Here is a 19,940-nt window from a genome sequence, read left to right as displayed (position 1 = left end):
GGAAGGTAAGTATATAAGCCAAAAAAAAAACCAAAAAAAAAAAAAACAAAACTACATCACCACTCTTATAATAACGATAACAATCAATATAATAACAGAAATAATGATAACATAATGATAATACTGTATTGTTAATTATATCTATGGCAACGATTAGATGTTGCACTATCGCCCTCTAGACAATCGCATGGCACTGCCTTTAGAATTTTTTGACGTACTTAATCACTGTCGACGTACAGAGTCGTAACGGTATAAGCATCCTTCCACGTACGGATACAGGCCTAGGCTATAACACTGTCGATCCCTACAATCAGGTAACAGATTTACGCATGATGTAGAATGTGTCGATACGTCGTGGGTATTGGAATCCCCATTAAATAGCATTTGACCTTGTCACTACTACTACCAACGAAGAAGAAAGAAGAAAACCTCTTCGGTCTTATGATCCTGGTTCCTACGCGACAGACACTTGAATTCAGCTAATAATATTAAGGTTTGTTATATTTTTATCTATGTTCTTAGCTTTAAAAACATAATTTATAACTCTTAGGCCATGCCATCAGCATAGATTAGGCTAATGTATGGTGACACAAAAGAAGATGAGATGGAGAGGAAGAGGTCATCTATCCCGACCCATCCTCGTTGAGATAGATAGGGTCATTGATTCTTCCTCGCAAACACATGCACACACTGTTATCTTTACCCCTTCTCTAATTAAACCCTATATTGGCCTACTGTCTAATTATTTTTCTAGTCAAATGGTATCAATATTTTTTATACAATTTGTTAAATCAGTTTCATATAAAATTTAGAAATACAAAAATCCATATTTATTATAAACCCATTAGAAAAATATTAGTTGTTTATAATAATATAATAACCAAATGTACAAATTCCATGTCCAAAGCAGTAAATCAACATTCAATATAATAATAGGGTTCGATTTACCACAAAGTCAATTTACTCGGCGGTATTTTATTACACGGCATTGTCTTTTAAATTATTCCTCTTTAAAAAAAAATACAATGCTTCGCAGTTGTTCACTCTCTTTATAAAAGATATTGCACTTTAGCAATTGTTTCACTGAAGATGGCAAAGGATTTGCCGAAATTCTGAAACATGTATGTTGAAACGGAATTTTTATAATAAAATCAGCCGCGGCCTTGTTTATATGGTATTGAGCTTGAAATTATTGTGGTATTTTAAAGATGTATTTGCCGTCTGCTGTTACACAGAAATAACACAAAAGATTTATTAAACAGCACATTATCAGTAAATAACAGAACAAACGAAAATAAAACTAAGCCCTTATCTTATGGACTACACTTTTATTTATTTTATTTTTATTTTTATTTAAAACATCTTTAGGCAGGATAACATATACAGGCGAGATCTTACCGCTGTTTTACAATATGGTCCTGCAAACACAGAGTACAATAACAACAAAAAAAAAGTAACCAGCACAGTACAATAAAATAAACAATAGTAAAAACTTTGGTGGAAAACTATCCCCCGCCGGACACCAACCCCCGCCGGACACCAACCCGGTATTTCTGAGTCAAGGTTTCGGGGCCGGGATTACGAGGTAGGACAAATACTGTACAATAATTTAAATAGATAAATAAATAAATAAACACTTTTAGTAACACGTTTGTAGAGTGTGTAAAACTAAGAACAAAATAATAACATTTTGAGCCTGAAATTGGCAAAAAATAAGAACACTGAGCCTGGGCAAAATTTTAATGGTTCTTATAAAAAATGTGTATATAGGCTATATATCCTTACTATATTATGAGGTACACTGGTTATCAAAGGAGTTGAATAGCTATGGTAAAATATATGCAAGGTATCTGATAAGCCTATCAAAATTATGCCTATATACGGATTGACAAATTCACGGCAGTGATTGATGAATAGAGATGGATTGTTAGGCAGATAGATGGATTGATTGATGGACGGAAACATAGCTTCTCTAACACTTTAGTACACATAGATATTGCTTTAGTATATATAGATAGTTGTCAAACTAATTATAATGATTGGTGTTAGTCAAGTTAATGGTACATTTCGGTGCACAATAGGTAGGACTATATACATTATAATTTAAAATTGCATGATTATAATTTGGTAGCTGCTAAGGATAGCCTAACATACAAATCATTTCCATTTCAATCGCTCAACATTGCGCAGCTGTCCCCGATATCATTACCGTATATTCTCGCGTATAAGACGAGGCTTTAATAGCAAATTACGATCGAAAAACAGGGTCGTCTTATACAAGCAACACATACACGTTTACTACTGAAATAAAGCTAACTGCTGGTTTGAATGGACGCATTAAGTCTAAATGCGGGGAAATAAGATTTTGATGAACATTTAAAGTCACAAAAAATGGTATTACAGTATTTGGAAGAGCCCTAAATATGGCTCCGTTTTTAGCCAGCTAGGTGCAGTACCATAGACCATAAAGAGCAGGAAAAAGTGGGAATTTCGAAGGTGAAACGGGAGGGGGAGGGGTCGTCTTATACAGCCGACATACAAAATTGTCCAAAAACTAACGGATCGCCTTATACGCGAAAATATACGGTATTTGTCCTCGACCTGTCTCTTATACACATCTAGATGTGTATAAGAGACAGGTCCTTAAAGGACGAAACAACGTTGTATAAAGAATGATTAAACTTATATATATGTATATATATAGGCCTATATACACACACATATATATACATACATTTATATACATATATATACACATATACAAATACATATATATATACATATACCTGTCTCTTATACACATCTAGATGTGTATAAGAGACAGCCTCACAGGAGCATATCACATTAATGCAGTTAAGTTTAACGTAACATTTACAGGCCGAGCTTATCATATTGATTACGAACAAGTATTAGAAGTATGTTTTATTCATGTACAATCTGTCATGATGAAGTGTGGTAATCATTGATCCATAGGAAAACTGTCATCTCTTCACGAACTCATTTTACAAAAGAAATGTCTTTTCTGAAGTTTTAGCGATTGATAATTTAAATTCGATTCAGTTGAATTGACAATCACCTTCAAATAAATAGGTATGAACAAATTGCAGACGAAAAAATTGTAAAAGTATAAAAGTAGAACAGAGAGAAAAAATGTATATATGAGAGTGTATAAAAGATAGGACAACAGACTAAGAGTGTGAATCATTGCGTTAGTTTTAATGCGGTATCATACATTTATTTGACGAGATAATTATTATTGTATTCTTTACATTTAAAGGAATAGTGATGTACAATACTTTACTATTCTGTAATTTTTATGTCATATTAATGTGCATAAACGAATATCAAGTTATATATAGGCCTATATATATATATAAATTACAATATAATATATAAAATGTTATTATTGCTATACAAAATAGTCTCACAGTACTAGTGAAAAAATAGATTACTCAAACAAGTATATAAAATTTACAAAACAAGACATGTGTAATTAAATTTAAATAGGGTTATAATCTAAATAGGTCTAACAATATACTCGTCTAAAACACCTTTTAACGCACATGAACATTAGAGAACTGTTTTGTATTAAAGCTCTGCTTCTAAATCTCGACTGGACTCAATGTCACACAAGGAGCACGGACGACGGGCTTAAAGCCTTAAGTAGATAGCTCTCCCTGTGGCCCTGGCTTATCATAATATATGCCTATTCCTCATTTTTCATGATTTTTGAAAATTTGAGAGGCTCGCCAATAGGCCTAGTCTTGGATTACCCTACCTAGTCTTATCTAGGCCTGAGAGGCCTTCTGCAGTGTTTCATCAGGCCGTCGAACCTGTTTTTCCTGTAAGTTCTTGTTTGAAGATGCAGGCTAGGTTTGGCCTCCTAAAACGATATCACGATATCGATATCATTAATTTTGTTTGTTTATAAATATTTTCTTACCATCATCAACTGTTGTCAACACGGATGCTACCTTTACTACTTCTGTCGGTAATATTTATATTGATCTGGTTTGGTAATGTTACTACTCTTGAAGCCTTAGATCAATTTGCAAAGCACAAGCTGCGAGCTGATTGGTAAGCAGTTGCGTTAGGCCTACAACTATGGAACGCCGTTACTGCCTTTGGTGGCTCTTTTCCGTTCGGCGCATTTGCTATTCGGCACTTTTAACATTACGTTCGGTTCTTTTACATTACGTTCGGTGCTTTTTACATTACGTTCGGTGCTTTTTACATTACGTTCGGTGCTTTTTACATTACGTTCAGTGCTTTTGCCACACTTATGGTTCTTTTATCATTCGGTGCTTTCATGACTTCGGGTTAAGTGGAAAAAATCAACGGCTGTGGGAACGAGCCTAGTGGCTAGCTCCTTCTCTCTTTCTTCTATTTCATTTTTTTTCCCTTCTTTCAACTTCTTAGTTTCATTACTGTTGCGCTATATTATATTCATGTTTTGAAACACAGGTGGGCACGCATTCTTCATATAATATATATATACATATATATATATATATATATATATATACATATATATATACATATACATACACATATACATATACATATATATATACATATATATATTATATTTATATACATGTATATATATAAATAATAATAGTAATAATAATAATAATAAATAATAATAATGCTGTAAAGGCAAATATACAACATGGTAGGCCCTAAATAACAATTAAAATGGTATCAGATGCCCGCAAGACGGAAACAAATTGGCCGTAGATCGGGAGTTCTAAATGTGGAGTTGTGGATTTTCTCCCCAAGAGATGGGTGTTCTCCCTGTACCCTCTCACTGCACTGGCTCCACCCCCTGCTTCACGAATTGCCTTTTTCCAACTTGGGACACCTGCAAATGTGTATCTTTGTTGTAATATATGCTAAGTTTTTATTATTTATTTGAGGTATATTTATTAAAAATCCAACATCAAAAACATACATAGCAGCAACAAAGGCTGAATTGCGTATGAATTAAGAAGTAAGTATAAAATATATATTATATAATATTAAAAAGGTAGACAAAATAAAAAGACAAAAAAAAATACCAATATCAAAATACGAGATAACCACGGAAGGAGCATTTGTAAAACGACCGGACAGTAAAGGGAGGGGAAAATAAATCAATCAACTGGAGGGGGAAAATTTTGAGTTTAACTTTTATTTATTATGTAAGCCAAAAATGGGATCGGACTTGTTTGGAATCGTTTGGTTACCGGTAATTAATTAATTTTCTTTTATTTAAATAAGCCTGCTTCTTCATATCCGGAATAAAGAAGAGTCCCCCCTAGTTATTTTTGTTTTCAATACTAGGTCTATAATGATAATCTTATATTTCTATTTGCCCTAATATACCACCAAAATCATGTGGAAAAAACTTTCCCTTTCCCTTTCCCTTTCAAACTTAGGGACAAGAAAATGTAGATCCATGTCTTCCAATACTGTTTTGATTGATCGAGACATTTTTGTTTTCGTTAGTTATTATTACTTTATCACTAAGATAATCACATGTCGAATATGCTTTGTTACGCGCGATTTTCCACTAGGCTCATTCCCACAGCCGTTGATTTTTCTCCACTTGACCCGATGTCAAAGGTCATGAAAGCACCGAATGATAAAAGAACCGTACGTAATGATGAAAGGGCCGAAAGGTAAAAGCACCAAATGATAAAAGAGCCGAAGTGCGGCAAAAGCACCGAACGTAATGTTAAAAGCACCGGACGTAATGTTAAAAGCACCGAACGTAATGTTAAAAGCACCCAACGTAATGTAAAAAGGGCCGAATAGCAAATGCGCCGAACGGAAAAGAGCCACCAAAGACAGTAACGGCGTTCCATATACAACTCGGTGCCCACCGACTTTTGGAGACTGTAGTTTGCGTTTTAACGGGATGTACGTGTCTCCTTTTTTTCAAGTGGTTCATAATGAACAATCAAAGGCCCAATGATCTATAATAGCTGGACTGCTTATCGGCCAATCGTTGTACAGAAAAAAAGTGAGGCCACCGACGCCATGTTGGAGGGCCTACGTGACGTAGGCATATCTGTTTATAGACAAGTTTCTTTTAGCATTTGTAAATTATTGTTAAGAATAACGATTCTTGCACTTTTTTCCAATAATAAATTTAAATTTAACGTAAGTTATTTTTTTTCAAATTATCCAGCCACACTGATTGTTTATGCAGTTTACAAAAGAGCGAGCGAATTCGCGTTGTTATAATGACGTCGATCACTAACAACGCAAATAACTTCTTGCGCTTTTCAAACAGTCACGTCAAGTGAATGAGTTAGATGATTTGAAAAATATTTTTTAAAGAGATCTGTTTTATACAAAAACTCTAAAATCTGTGAACAGAATATTTCCGACAAATTGAGAGAAAGCCCCGTTAGGTCTAAAATGCATTGGTAGTGCCAAGAGCCTTCAATTGTTTTATGCAAATGAATTTAATTAAAGGTATATTATTGTAATTGTATAGTGTAATTACAATTACACTATACAATTACAATAATATACCTGTTGTAATTGTATAGTGTAATTGTTACATTAACAATTACACAGACACATCTGAAAAATGTGATCATGATACACGATCCATTATTCACTCTGTGGAGATCCAGATTAAATAATGGTTTAGCTGTGATGAACATTCTAAAGTCCACCCAATGAATCAAACAAAAAAAAAACATAACAGGCATTCAGTAATATAAGTGTATTCAACACAATCAATTGATTGTCCATTATACAAATTACCTCCATCTTCTATGTAAACATTAAACATATTAAATTCAAGTGCATACAATACGGTACTGTGCGTCCATGCCAGTGGAAAACATTGCCAGCAATTAAAATGAACTGTTGTTTCGATACAGCTACATTATTATATTCCTGTTGGGTTTTAACTGTGAAAATTATAAATATAATTAAGGCCATTATACTCTGTTATATTATAAAATATATTATTGTTTATTTTTTTAAATTAATGCTGTATATTATTCTCTATTCTTTAAACTGGGATTTTACTGGCTATTTAAAAACAGCAATTATCATTTTTATTTCAACATTACTATTAGATAATAGAAACTCATCTACTACTTTTTGTAGTAGCCCATTTTCTACGCCGTTTATTTGTAATGTCATAATGTTAACATTTACCTGAAAAATTAATAAATATGAATTATTACTATTATTATTATTATTATCATTATTATTATTATTGTTATTCATGATCAGTATGTTTAGAGTAGGCCTATAATTCATAATAATCAATCAAATATTTGGTATAGCGCTGGTATCGATATTAGGCCTCTTATGATGTTCAAAATGGTATTGAAAGAAAAATCTTTAGTCATTTTCATTGAAACTATACGTTACTTCTGCTCTATTACAGTGTTTCCTGTTAAAATGTCAGTTCAGAGGCTGAAGATATGGCAGGATCTGCTTCTTCTGTATTTCGCTACAATTCTACTAAACGAAGAACTTGCCTCAGAGGCAATGATGTCATCTTCTTGCCCGCCATCATGTAAATGTGATGTTTCACGAAAGTATGTCACATGTTTTGAAGATAGGCTTAATATTACGTCATTGCCATTTTTATTTCCAAATGATACGAGACAACTTGAAATACGAAAGCAGTCTCTACCAGTTCTTAACGCCTCAATGTTTGCTAACCTCGCACATCTTCGGAAGTTGCTTCTTTCTGCAAGTTGCATACAAGAAATCGAGAATGATTTTACAAAGCTGCAGAAATTGAAACGATTAGATCTTAGTGAAAACAAGCTTGGCGATTTAGTATTTAACACTATTGGGCAGATGAAGCAGTTGAAGGAGTTAATTCTAGATGACAATTTACTCACACTTGCTGGAAACAACGTGTTTATTAGCTTAGAGAACGTTGAGCTTTTGAGTTTATCTGGAAATCAAATTGAAGATGTGCCACCTCTACGTGGTCTGGAGGAGTTACAGAAGTTGTACTTGTCAAACAACTTCATTCAAACAATAAACAGAAGCACATTTAATAATCTTTACAAATTAGAAGAACTTTATCTGCAAGGTAACCTCATAACTCAACTAGAACCTGGATGGGCGAACAATCTTCATGTTCTTCGTCATTTAGAGTTATCAGAAAACATACTTGGCGTGCAACCGTCACGCAACGTGATCGGACTTCAGAAGAACTGTCTATTGGAGACGTTGTCTCTTTCAGATAATTCTTTACTACAAATACCTTGTCATGATATTTCCAGAACAAAGTATTTAATCAAACTTAATTTATCTTACAATAACATAAGCATTCTTGAAAATGGGTGTTTAAACAAACTTACAAACCTGGAGATAATAGACTTGAAACATAACGAAATAGAAAATATTGAAAATAAAGCACTGCAGTCAATGCCAACTTTGAAGTATCTATTATTGCAAGAAAATATTCTTACATACCTGCCAGCATACTGGTTGAAGGGTTCTAGTGTTGACTTGTTGAACTTAACCCACAATGATCTTCTTTATATATCAAATGACTCGTTTGCCGGGGTGGCATATCTTGAAGTCGTCTTATTATCGTACAATCGAATTTCATCTTTTGCATCCGGAGCATTTTGTGACGGGGGTATCAATGTATTAATGCTTGATTTTAATGAACTGCAAGCCATTTATAAAACACAAATTGAATGTGCAACAAGTTTGGTGGCCTTGGATCTGAACAATAACTTCATACAAGAAATCGACGCCGCAGCATTTGACGGTATTCATCTATTAGAACTTTACCTTCATTCAAATCAACTTGAAACCATTTCACATAAATTAATATTATCTAATAATTACACGATGTTAACGCTTCACAGTAACCCTTGGATGTGTGATTGTCGAATTCGATGGATGAAGGAATACATAGACCTCCACAGCCTGGCTGGTAGCACAACCTATGTCCAAAGAGTCATCGAAACTGATGTCATATGCGCTTCTCCAACTCCAAAGGCTGACACACCAGTAGCCATGATTTTTAGCACGTATAGCATGGTGTGTTCAACGTTTCCGTCACCTTTGACTATTAAGTTGATTTTAGGAATCTCTATTTCAATTATTGGTATTGTAGTTTCAGTGAATATAATTAAGTTATACTGTCGATATAGAAAGTTGGAAAAGTTTGATAAAGACAGAGAAGGTGAAAAAACGACGTATTCTTTGTAGGTCAATGTACTTGTATCACTTTTGAGATAATAGATTCAGATTGTTTGTGACAGTATTAACAGGTCGACGTCTTAGCATCGGGCATTTTGATAATGATATTTATAACATTATAATATTTTATTAGAAAGATTGTGGGTTGTGCTTGGTGCCACCAAGCACAACCCACAATGTATGAATATGTTACATCCCAACAAACGGTTGGTGTGTGCAATACAACTTTAATGTATACAAAATATATTATATAGTTTATAGTATATAGTTTATAACTTTTCAAATAAAATACAATGGTTCACTGATATCTTTGTGTTTTTTTTTATTTTGAAATATCTTATGGATATCTTATGAAGTTTATAACTATCAAGTAAAATCGAATCGTTAGAATATATACATACTATAAACATACTAAGCCTATAATACATTAAACCTGATATATTTTACTTCTAAATCACGGTGCACATTAAATCGTGGCGATATTACGAAATATAATTTGCACATCCGCTGTCGTTTATGGCAATTGTATAAGGATGACGAAAGTGTACATGTTATTATTAAAATACGATTTAGTAAAATGATACTGACGATAAAACTGAAGAGGAATTAAACTCGTATTATTATTAATTGACGCGTACAACTCGTTCAAGATCGATACTAAAATAACTAAAATAATAATTTGACATCCGATCTATAACAAACATCGCAATCACTTCAGATTTCTAAGCGTCATCATGCGAATTTGAGTTACGAGAGTATTACTACAACAGCTGATCATAATTAAACTGAGATATAAACGTATTCTCTCATTGTACACAGTAAAGTTAGGTCTATTACTTATTCTAATACTTACTTTCAGTGAATAGGAAATTTTGTTTAAAACGAAACTCTAAAACGCATAACAAAATAGTAATCGCAATGGCGACCGCATCATAGTAGTACTGAAAACAACAACTTAAATGCAGGATAACGGAATTAAATTAAGGCCCCCCAAAAGGAATATTCCGTTGTTCCTTGTTGAATATGCATGCCTCCAACCAATTAAATTTTAAAGGTGGCATCATGACTCATCTAGAAATTTTTGCTAGGGTCACTAAGGTGAATATGTAATTTCGGGAAAAGATTGTGAGGAATAGTGGATGATGGTTTCCATGGTGGCCGCTCATGTAAAGACATCTTTCCTTTGTTCCTCTGGTCAACTTGATCGGCTGTAAGAAATAAGTTTTAAGAAATGATGAATTAATGTAATTATAACTGTTGTCTTATAGCGCCTGTTAATCCAAATCGTGAACCCAACGCCTTCATTTTGGTTTTCCGGATCACCTAAAACCATGCAAAACCCAACGCTTCAAACCAACCAAATCGTGAACCCCCTCATACTAAACCAAAATCGTATACTAGTCAACCCAACCCATAATAAACCAAACCTTTCAAACCCGGTTCCATACTTTTCCCAGATCTTTATTCCAACCCGTACAAAGCCATATAAACCAAATTGACAACTTAGTCCATATGAAACCAAACTCTTCAACTCATCTAAACCCATTTGTGTAAACCAACTCTCCAAGACACACAGCCATGTTTCACGCTTTGTTTGCTGCGCCACAAACGTTGTTTATATATTATTAAAATTTCGTTTTTACAATACATAATTAGGAATATTGATTTGACAAACTTCACAACACCGTGCCATCTTATTATTTTGTATATTGTAGTTTTCATTGTGACATGATAGTCCAGTCAATCTGTGGTTTGAAAAAAATCAAATCAGGGGAACATTGTTAATTTTAAAGATATTTAATGAGTTAACATCCAACAGTTTATTGTGTCTAATACGCTCCAATGCAGCATTAATACAATGTGACACAATAAATCGTTGGATGTTAACTCATTAAATATCTTTAAAATTAACACTGTTCCCCTGATTGGATTTTTTCGGACTTTTAGAATGTTATTATGTGAATATTTTAGGAAGAAATTCTGCAAAAATTATTTCTGTTGCTATTAGTTCTAGGTTCATTACAATTTTGTCACAGATTGACTGGACTATGAGTAGAAGGAAATCTATTAACCTTCGTTGCGAGATACCTGTGGCAGTGGTGTTGGTTAATCCCATAACGTTAAAGGGTCTGTGGTTAATCCAAACATATTTATAAACGTAGGCTTACCGTATGTTTTCTTTGGTTTCTTTTTATTGGATGATTTACCACTCGATCCTGCTGACGATCTACCAGACGACCCTCGTGAACCTCCATCGCCATTTTGTTCAGCACTGTCTTTACATTGTTGGCTGTAGATACCCATACCGAGACGCCCAGTTATGCTTGACCACTTCGTTTGCTAAAAAGAAAAGAACACTCCGGTTAAATACTCAGAAAGCGCATGTACTTATGTTTCTGAATAAGCAAAATGGCGCCAAAACTGAGGAGTTATGATGAAACCCAGTGTGTAAAGTTCCGCTTTGATTTCGATACGCTCTACTTGCGCTTAAGTGTCATTAGGATAGTAGTGTAGACTATACTTATTAATTTTGTAATCAAATCAATCCTTTCGCCCCAAAAACATGTATCATTAGTGTTTTCATTTATTCATATTATAATCAGACGATTGCATATTATAAATAGGCTGTATATATAAATGTAGGTTATTCCGAAATGTTTAGCCCCTCTATCCGTCTATGTAGCACCTGACCTCCTGCTTCTCAGACATGGGATGCAGACTGGGAAAACAGTTAGTATGGGATATCATTCTTATATTTTCTCATACTCGGTCATCGCTGGTCATTGGAGAACCGATGTTTGTAAGTAAAACAATATTCAGGTACCTAACTTTAAATTGGTGTACCATGGATTATGGATGGGTTCTTCCTTACGTTACCGTCTGTTACATAGTTTTCTATTCGATCTAAAAATAATTCTTAGGTTACGAGAAATTGATATGCTAACTTCACGACTTTGGGAATCACGATTTGTATTCAGCTTTACGTGCAGCGGAATAAATCAATTTTAGTCAGATACTGGTTTTTACTTAACACGTTGGAATTATTGCACACTAATAACTCGATATTATTGAAAGCAAGCGCTGCAATATAGGAACAGGTGATGATTGACCAGAAGACCTATGGGCTACTCCGTCGGTCGATGACGGCAATTATTACTCCATGCTGTTACATAGTAATCTGGGCATTGTGGTTCACACGGCTCCAGGCCATAATTATTAATTTTGGAACGAAAACTTCAATTACCACGAATCAACTTACACAAAAAAACATTTACTTAGGCCAAAACTTGCCCGTCGTCAGCAGGAATTCTTGAAAATGATAGCTGGATCATCAGTGATGGCGGATTGTTTTGTATACCTGGTGCCTGGCGACGGAACTATTGTTATTGTTATTATTCTTACTCTCCAGGTCTAGTCACATTTGACATTTGGACGCGTCCATTTTCAATTAGGGAACACTATAATATTCTCCCCGTAGTCTCTTGCGTTTATAGATTTTAATACAAATGCATTTTCCGCATAGTCTTGTTTTATTTAATCTATGTTTTTACCTAATATAGGCCTATTGTATATTTATTATATAATTGTGTTATATAAAGTATAAATAGATATATTTTAAATGGGCAATGTGTGAAATAAACATGCTGAACATTCTTCTTATAATGAAGATTTATACCATAATCGATGGTAGCCTACTTAAAGAAGATTAAGTTTTAACATGAATTTTCTCACACAACACACAACACACAACAACCATCGCATAAATAGGATGACGCAAGCTTGCTATCACCTGAACGCGTTCCTAACGCGACGTATTCCTATTAATACGCAAACTTCACGACATTTGCTGGGTTGACATTTTGTGTTTCAATTTGCAGCGCGTTCTTAACTTTACGTAATAATTCTTTGCGAGCATAGGTCTATAGTTTCGATATGGTTAGCATGAGTTACATATACAACAGTTTCATGCAGCATTATATTTTAAATTCAGAAAGTATGGAAAACCGAATTCATAATTTGTAAATTAGGCATACAAATTGCATATTCCAGCTGCAGTGTCATCAATATTGATGTAATATGCCAAAGGCAATATTCGGCATTACATTTATTATTAGCAGCGAAATTGAATGTTCAGAGACCTATCGGCTAAATTTTAATAATAAATAAATAATAATAAGTCTATATCTGTCACTCACAATGCAAGTGTATTATTATTATTATCTCCGCCGAGGAGGTTATGTTTTCACCACTGTTTGTATATCTATACGCAAAAACTAATGAATGGATCATCGTAGAAATTAGTGGAGTGGTAGTATTTTATAGCGTCTGTAAAAATCGTTTCCAAACCTGCATCGGCCTAAATTACGCTATAGATGAGCATTTTATATACTGCGGGAAGTTCGCCATAATATACAGTATAATTATAGTCTATTTGTTTCCAATGCTATAGATGTGAGCATGTTCTCTTGTTTTTCATCACATCATGATGATGAAGCTATAGCTTGTAACCTTTACATATAATGTTCGGGTGCATAATCGCGATGCAAATATTGTAAAAGAATCACCACCACTATTATCATTATGTTATCCACTTGTGTTCAATCAATGCCAATTTATGCAGTGCTAATGTCTCATTGAGGAGAAATTGGTTTTAGTAGGAGAATATTGGCGCCTGGAGTTAGGGTCTGGCTCGTGATATGTACCGACCCTGGACACACGCGCGACCTGTACCGTTTTGTACGCAAACAATTTCTGTCAGAAAATGATAGATGTGAACATATCTTCGAAATGAAAGCACCTGTGTCAAAAATAAATGCATAAAGTACCCCGTAGGCTAGTAAAATTTAGTAATAAGTGTCACCATTACTATAACTGTCATAATCAATTTAAGTGACCTTCAGCGTGGATATACAGATGAGCTATCAAAACTTGCTACACATTCTGAGAGGCTGTGAATAACAGACAACAACACTGATGAAGAAAAATAATAAGCTCATCAGAATGGCTAACCATAGAAGTAATTCCCTTCCATACCAACATTTCCACTACTCACATTTTACTCATATCTTATAATAAGATATTTTAGTTCATATTTACGAATTTCGGTATTAACGCGTACACTTGTGTAGAATGTGTAAAGCCCGGCGAACACTGCATCGGCCAATGAGATTTTACGAGATTGAAGTTTCGACGAAGATTAACTCGAATGTTAGGCCCCATAAAGAAAATGATTAGTTTATCATCCCCCTCTTTCATCACTTTTGGGGAAATTCAGATATTTTTTTTTTTAATGAACATAGGCCTATATTTCAAACGGTCGTTTTTCCATCGTTTTTCATATGAAAAGCTTAGGACGTCTTGCAAATACATTTACCGTTACAACAAAAACATATTTTTTTAATATAAATTTGATTCCATTCTTATGACTTTTTATATATTTGTCCCTAACCATTGATTTACTTACATTGGTTAAATGGGGGCAGGGCTAGGAAAAAAAAAAACCTCCCTCCCTCATCAGTTTTTATTCTTTGATAGGGTGATAAACTAATAATTTTTTATGGGGCCTTATCGACGGTCAGACTGACCAAGCGTTGGCCAGCGCTCAGACAGATTGCAGACGATTTCGTCGGCAGTGTGCGAACATCTTAAGTCAGAGTAACCGCCACGGTAAGGCAAAAATGCCATTAACTACAGCGTTAAGTTAACATCGACGCTGGTTGAGACCCATTTTGTCTCAGGGTTCGGTTGGAGAACCAAGTCTCCTGAGAATTCCCATGGGCATTAAAGAAACACTGTATTTCTCCCCCACCCCCCTCCCACCCCCATTGGTCTGGTTTGTTTCAGGCCCTTGCAATTATGTGAATATGAAACTACTACTACAAGTCGGACCAGGTCCACGCAATTCAGAACAAAGACGAGTTACATAAATCAGTGACTCACTTGATCAGCGATAATTTCTGCTGATTTGAGCAGGACTGGCACAAGGTTCACTACTGCGCCCCATACAGGAACTTCACCTGAGTTTAAACCACGGAACTCTTCTAAAGTTTTATGTTTATGGAGCTCTGTGAAATCGTTTTCTTCATCAGTGAATTGTATCCAAAATCTTAGTTCATCACTGATTTTACTGCACAGTTCCTCTTGCTTCGGGTGAACAGTTAATTCCATGACAGGCTCACCGATCCAATCTGTGGCTCGACCAGCTAACATCTGCAGATGATCAACTAAATCGAGAAACAACTCGAGAACGGAGGTGAAATGTGTAGGACGATCCGCGTCGAGTATCTTTGAATGCTCGTAACATTGTCGAACCTCGGTAATTGTCCTAACGCTAGGCCCATACATGGTGGTCTGGGCCTGTGGACTCCGCTGCAGCGCATCTATAAAACTTCGAGTCTGCTGATATAGTTTGCGGTAAGCTCCACTTCGGAGTTGCTGGATCTCGTTTGTCAGCTGGGAACTGGCATCTTGCATGTATCGTAAAAGTTGTACAGGATCTTTTCCCGTCATTTTCATTACAGCTCGAAAACCTGATAAAAAATTAGTAGACACAAATGATTATAAACCTATAATATAATAATGTTATAATGTGCTTATAATTAGTTGAAACAACTAGAGAATAGAAGGAAAAATGGGAACTGGCATCTTGCATGTATCGTAAAGTTGTACAGGGTCTTTTCCCGTCATATTTATTACAGCTCGAAAAAAGGATAAAAAAATGTAGTAGACACAAATGATTATAAACCTATAATATAATAATGTTATAATGTAGCCTGTAGTTAGTTGATATTTAAAAATTCATAGTTTTGCGCTTACGGTATCCGTTTATTTATGCAAGAGGCTAAGAAAACATATACGGTATTTTTTAATGGTTTGGGAACAGAGATACCTTTTACAAGACAGAAAAAGCGTAATGTATATTTATGTGCAATTTTTATTTAATCCAAAACACAGTGAGTTATAATATTTTTATGTACCGGTAATGAATAGGCATAAATTACTTTTGTAGCGGCAAAAATATATCATAATTTATGGATCGTTACATAAACGGATACATGTCAAAATAAATCGAGATTATAAAATATTCCACTGGAAATTCAATCAAAAAAGCTTACGGTACAGTCACAAAAAGGATGTACCTCTGCATAATATAAACTATTTGTTTTCGGTTGCGGACAACATGCCGATATTTATAACATTATTTAAAGATATCAATATGAAATGTAGAATAACATATATGTATGTATATATTGAAAATGTAGAAATTGTAAAACTGGGTATAGTCACTCTACAGACTGTTTCATGTTAATGCAATCTTCAGGAGTGAGAGAATACAAGGATTGTGGAGTATATCGTCGCTCACATCACCAATTAACACAATTAAATTCAATTGTGTTAGTTAGTGAAATCAAAAAAGCGCGTCAAAATACGCGCTGCTGTCGTTAAGGACTTTTTGTGTGGTAAAGAATACAAAATTGCTTGACAACCAATACACGCTCGTTTTGACGCGCTACTGTGATTTCACGAACTAACACAATCTACTTTGATTGTGTTAGTTCGTGATGTGAGCGACGATATGAATGTTAAGGCAGATGAAAATGCAAATGAGTTAATTGTTTTTAAGTAGGTATTTGTTGTTGTGCCTGCATTTAGACAAAAGCTCGGTTCTTTTGTTTAGTATTGTCTGTTTGTCTGAATATATTATGTGAAGTTTCTCGGTTATGCATAGGTTGCAGCGTTTTGTTTTTGTGGAGTAGGTCGATGCTCCGTCGATAATAGACCATTTGATATTGTAGGGTGTGTTGCTGTCTTTTAATTTCCATGCGTATTTGGAGAGTACGGAGCATGTTTCTGTTTTTGGGGGGTGTTAAAAGTGTATTTGTGGTTTGTGTATCGGGTTTTGAACGGTGTGTCAGTGAGCCCGATGTAGCATTTTGTGTCATCATTTGAGTGGACAGTGGCTTTGTAGATGATGGATGAGGTGAGGCAATTTCCAGAGAGTGGACATTCATCTTTTTTCCTGCAATTGCAGAGTTTATCTGATGGAATTGTTGCTTAGTAACCAGTAGCTGTTTGTTGTGGGCTCTGATTATACTGCCCATGTTTATTGAGCAGCTAAAGCTGACTTTGACATTTCAAGGCCTATGTATGTGTGTGTGTGTGGGGGGGGTGTGTGGGGGGGGGGGTAGGTGTGTGTGTGTTTGGAAAAGCTTATTGTGACTATTCCAGGCCAAGAACCAAATGTTGATTGAAGCTGCCATATGCGTAGCTCGCGGCAATTTTGAGATATCGTGCGAACAAGAAATGGGGAGAAATGTAGAATAAAAAAACAAATCTCTGACAATAAAAAGAGGTGATCCGTTCTGTGAAGCGGATCACCAATAACACGAATCAAGTAGTTTGCTTGTTAATAATCATTGTCTGCAAAATGCAAACTCAGCCATAGTCACTGTAATACAATACTCCGAAGCTTTAAAATAATGAATATGAGTTGAGAGGAGGATCATTTAAAATGAGACTGCTTTTAATAATAAATCATGGTCACGAGAGACGACAGGCTCTCATAAACACATCACGGTATGTTATCAGGAATAGGCCTACATTCATTGAAGAGAAAATATGCATCAAATAATAATGACCTCCTTTCTAATAGGAAATTAATTGAATTCTTCAATTCCTCATCAGCGCGTTTACAAACGACCTCGAAATTCGTAGTGCACTAAAAAATATGTTAATAATTATTATAATGATGATGATAATAATAACTATAATAATGACGACAAGTGACGATGAAGATGGTGATAACTAAGACTTGGAAGACGACGATGATCATGCTTTTATTAATATATGGCAGAAATATCCGAGTTATAAATAAATCAGTGTTCTTAAAGTCTACTATTGAAGTTGTTTCATTTTTTCTATATACAGTTTTATATATATATAATAAATATATAAGAAAAATATATAATATATAAGAAAAATGGAAAATGTGTATTATATAATAAATTATAATAATTTTAATTTTAAATTAAATAATACATTAGATAATACATTATAATAAGGAAAAAGTTTAACATCAATCTTTAATTTGCATGATCTTTGCCGGACAGCTCTCAAGCCTCGCCGATGATTAGGTGTGGGGACCTGGTGATTTGAGGTGATTTTTAACTACTTGAGCGTGATTCTTTGCTTCGAACATTTTCAATGGGAGGGGGTATATATATATATATAATAAATATATAAAAAAATATAATATATAAGAAAAATGGAAAATGTGTATTATATAATAAATTATAATAATTTTAATTTATAATTAAATAATACACTAGATACATTATAATAAGGAAAAAGTTTAACATCAATCTTTAATTTGCATGATCTTTGCCGGACATCTCTCAAGCCTCGCCGATGATTAGGTGTGGGGACCTGGTGATTTGGTGATTTTAACTACTTGAGCGTGATTCTTTGCTTCGAACATTTTCAATGGGAGGGGGTATATATATATATAATAAATATATAAAAAAATATATAATATATAAGAAAAATGGAAATGTGTATTATATAATAAATTATAATAATTTTAATTTATATTAAATAATACATTAGATAATACATTATAATAAGGAAAAAGTTTAACATCAATCTTAAATTTGCACCTTGCCGGACAGCTCTCAAGCCTCGCCGATGATTAGGTGTGATGAGCTGGTGATTTGAGGTGATTTTTAACTACTTGAGCGTGATTCTTTGCTTCGAACATTTTCAATGGGAGGGAAAGACTGGGGAGGCAGGGGAAATAGGCCTACACCCCTCCTGCGCGCCACTGCTTATGGCTTTGTATCCCATAACCCTTACTGACCTTTAAACACGTCTTTATTATATTTAGATTATACCAATCGCATATGTTTGTATTCGTACAGCAGCTCAAAACATGGCTTAAAAATGATGTATTAATAAACCCATTCAAGTAGCGTGGTTAAATGCTGTATTAGCTGCTAGAATTCCCAAGTGAATTATTATAGGACTATATGGGTTTCAGCTGACTGACTATGAATGGGAATCGTAGGAATAAACCGTGGGAAATGGTGTTTTTTGTATTTATGCTGGAACATGGATACACTTAGGCTGTACCAATATTATTCATAAACAGAAACTTACCTAAGGACCGATTAAAAGTCCGGATATTCACCGATTGCGCTATGCTACTGTGTACACGTTGTGAAGACCATTCCAACAGAGATCGGGCTTATAATGTGCAGTCATACTAGATAGCATGGACTTAAACCAAACCCCTATGTACCCATTACACCGATCAATATCTACACTATTGAAGACCTTGAGTTATAATACTCACTATACTTACCAATAAATTTCAAGATATTGGCTTTAAAGAAGGTCGTGTATACTCCAACTAACTTCCAAAGAAGACCATACACTATCACTTCCGTAAAAGCATATTACATCGACACTCGCCGTGCATGATATATATGAACGTATACAAAAGACCGGTCGTCATAGCAATAACCTTTGTGCTCCCGTGTTGCTAAGACAATCCGCTCGATTGCATTGACGTCGAGGAATTGCTAGATAAAATGCCAGTCCTTTAATATAAATTTCATGTAATCAAAACATGTATTTCACTCGTAATGTAAGTAGGCTGCCAGATATCAAACGTTAGGCCTATACAGGTTTGCATACCCATGGATTGTATCTCGCCAACCTATATGTGTAAAATCGGTAAAGTATAGTGTGTA

The 19,940-nt window shown here is 34.6% G+C and overlaps 2 protein-coding genes across 2 annotated transcripts in view; one reads left to right on the top strand and one right to left on the bottom strand.

Annotated features, from left to right (window-relative positions):
* LOC117116607 (slit homolog 3 protein-like) overlaps positions 1 to 9,494 on the top strand; it is a 16,915-nt gene extending 7,421 nt beyond the window's left edge. The window contains exon 3 of the mRNA XM_033260678.1: positions 7,400 to 9,494. Coding sequence (XP_033116569.1) covers positions 7,400 to 9,198 — 1,799 coding nt within the window. The 3' untranslated portion in view covers positions 9,199 to 9,494. The remainder of the gene's footprint in view (positions 1 to 7,399) is intronic.
* Positions 9,495 to 9,496: 2 nt separating this feature from the next.
* LOC117116587 lies at positions 9,497 to 19,697 on the bottom strand. The gene is made up of 4 exons (XM_033260653.1): positions 19,550 to 19,697; positions 15,130 to 15,719; positions 11,358 to 11,529; positions 9,497 to 10,397 (listed from the first exon to the last, which is right to left on the bottom strand). The coding sequence occupies exons 2-4, from the start codon at positions 15,703 to 15,705 to the stop codon at positions 10,261 to 10,263; spliced, it is 885 nt and encodes a 294-aa protein (XP_033116544.1). The 5' UTR covers positions 15,706 to 15,719; positions 19,550 to 19,697; the 3' UTR covers positions 9,497 to 10,260.
* Between the last annotated feature and the right edge of the window lie 243 nt (positions 19,698 to 19,940).

Source organism: Anneissia japonica, unplaced genomic scaffold (genome assembly GCF_011630105.1).
Source record: "Anneissia japonica isolate Jap-2015-1 unplaced genomic scaffold, ASM1163010v1 scaffold2737_len523936_cov211, whole genome shotgun sequence".
Taxonomy (NCBI): domain Eukaryota; kingdom Metazoa; phylum Echinodermata; class Crinoidea; order Comatulida; family Comatulidae; genus Anneissia; species Anneissia japonica.
The sequence above is the reverse complement of the archived record's forward strand: the minus strand, read 5'-3'. Positions and strand labels throughout refer to the sequence as shown.

Excerpts from the sequence above, each read along its gene's own strand:
- LOC117116587 (XM_033260653.1), bottom strand. The coding sequence starts at position 15,705 with ATGAAAATGACGGGAAAAGATCCTGTACAACTTTTACGATACATGCAA. Across the intron at positions 11,530-15,129 it reads CAGAAATTATCGCTGATCAA|CAAACGAAGTGGTCAAGCAT; the intron begins GTGAGTCACTGA and ends TTTTCTTTTTAG. Across the intron at positions 10,398-11,357 it reads GAAACCAAAGAAAACATACG|CCGATCAAGTTGACCAGAGG; the intron begins GTAAGCCTACGT and ends TATTTCTTACAG.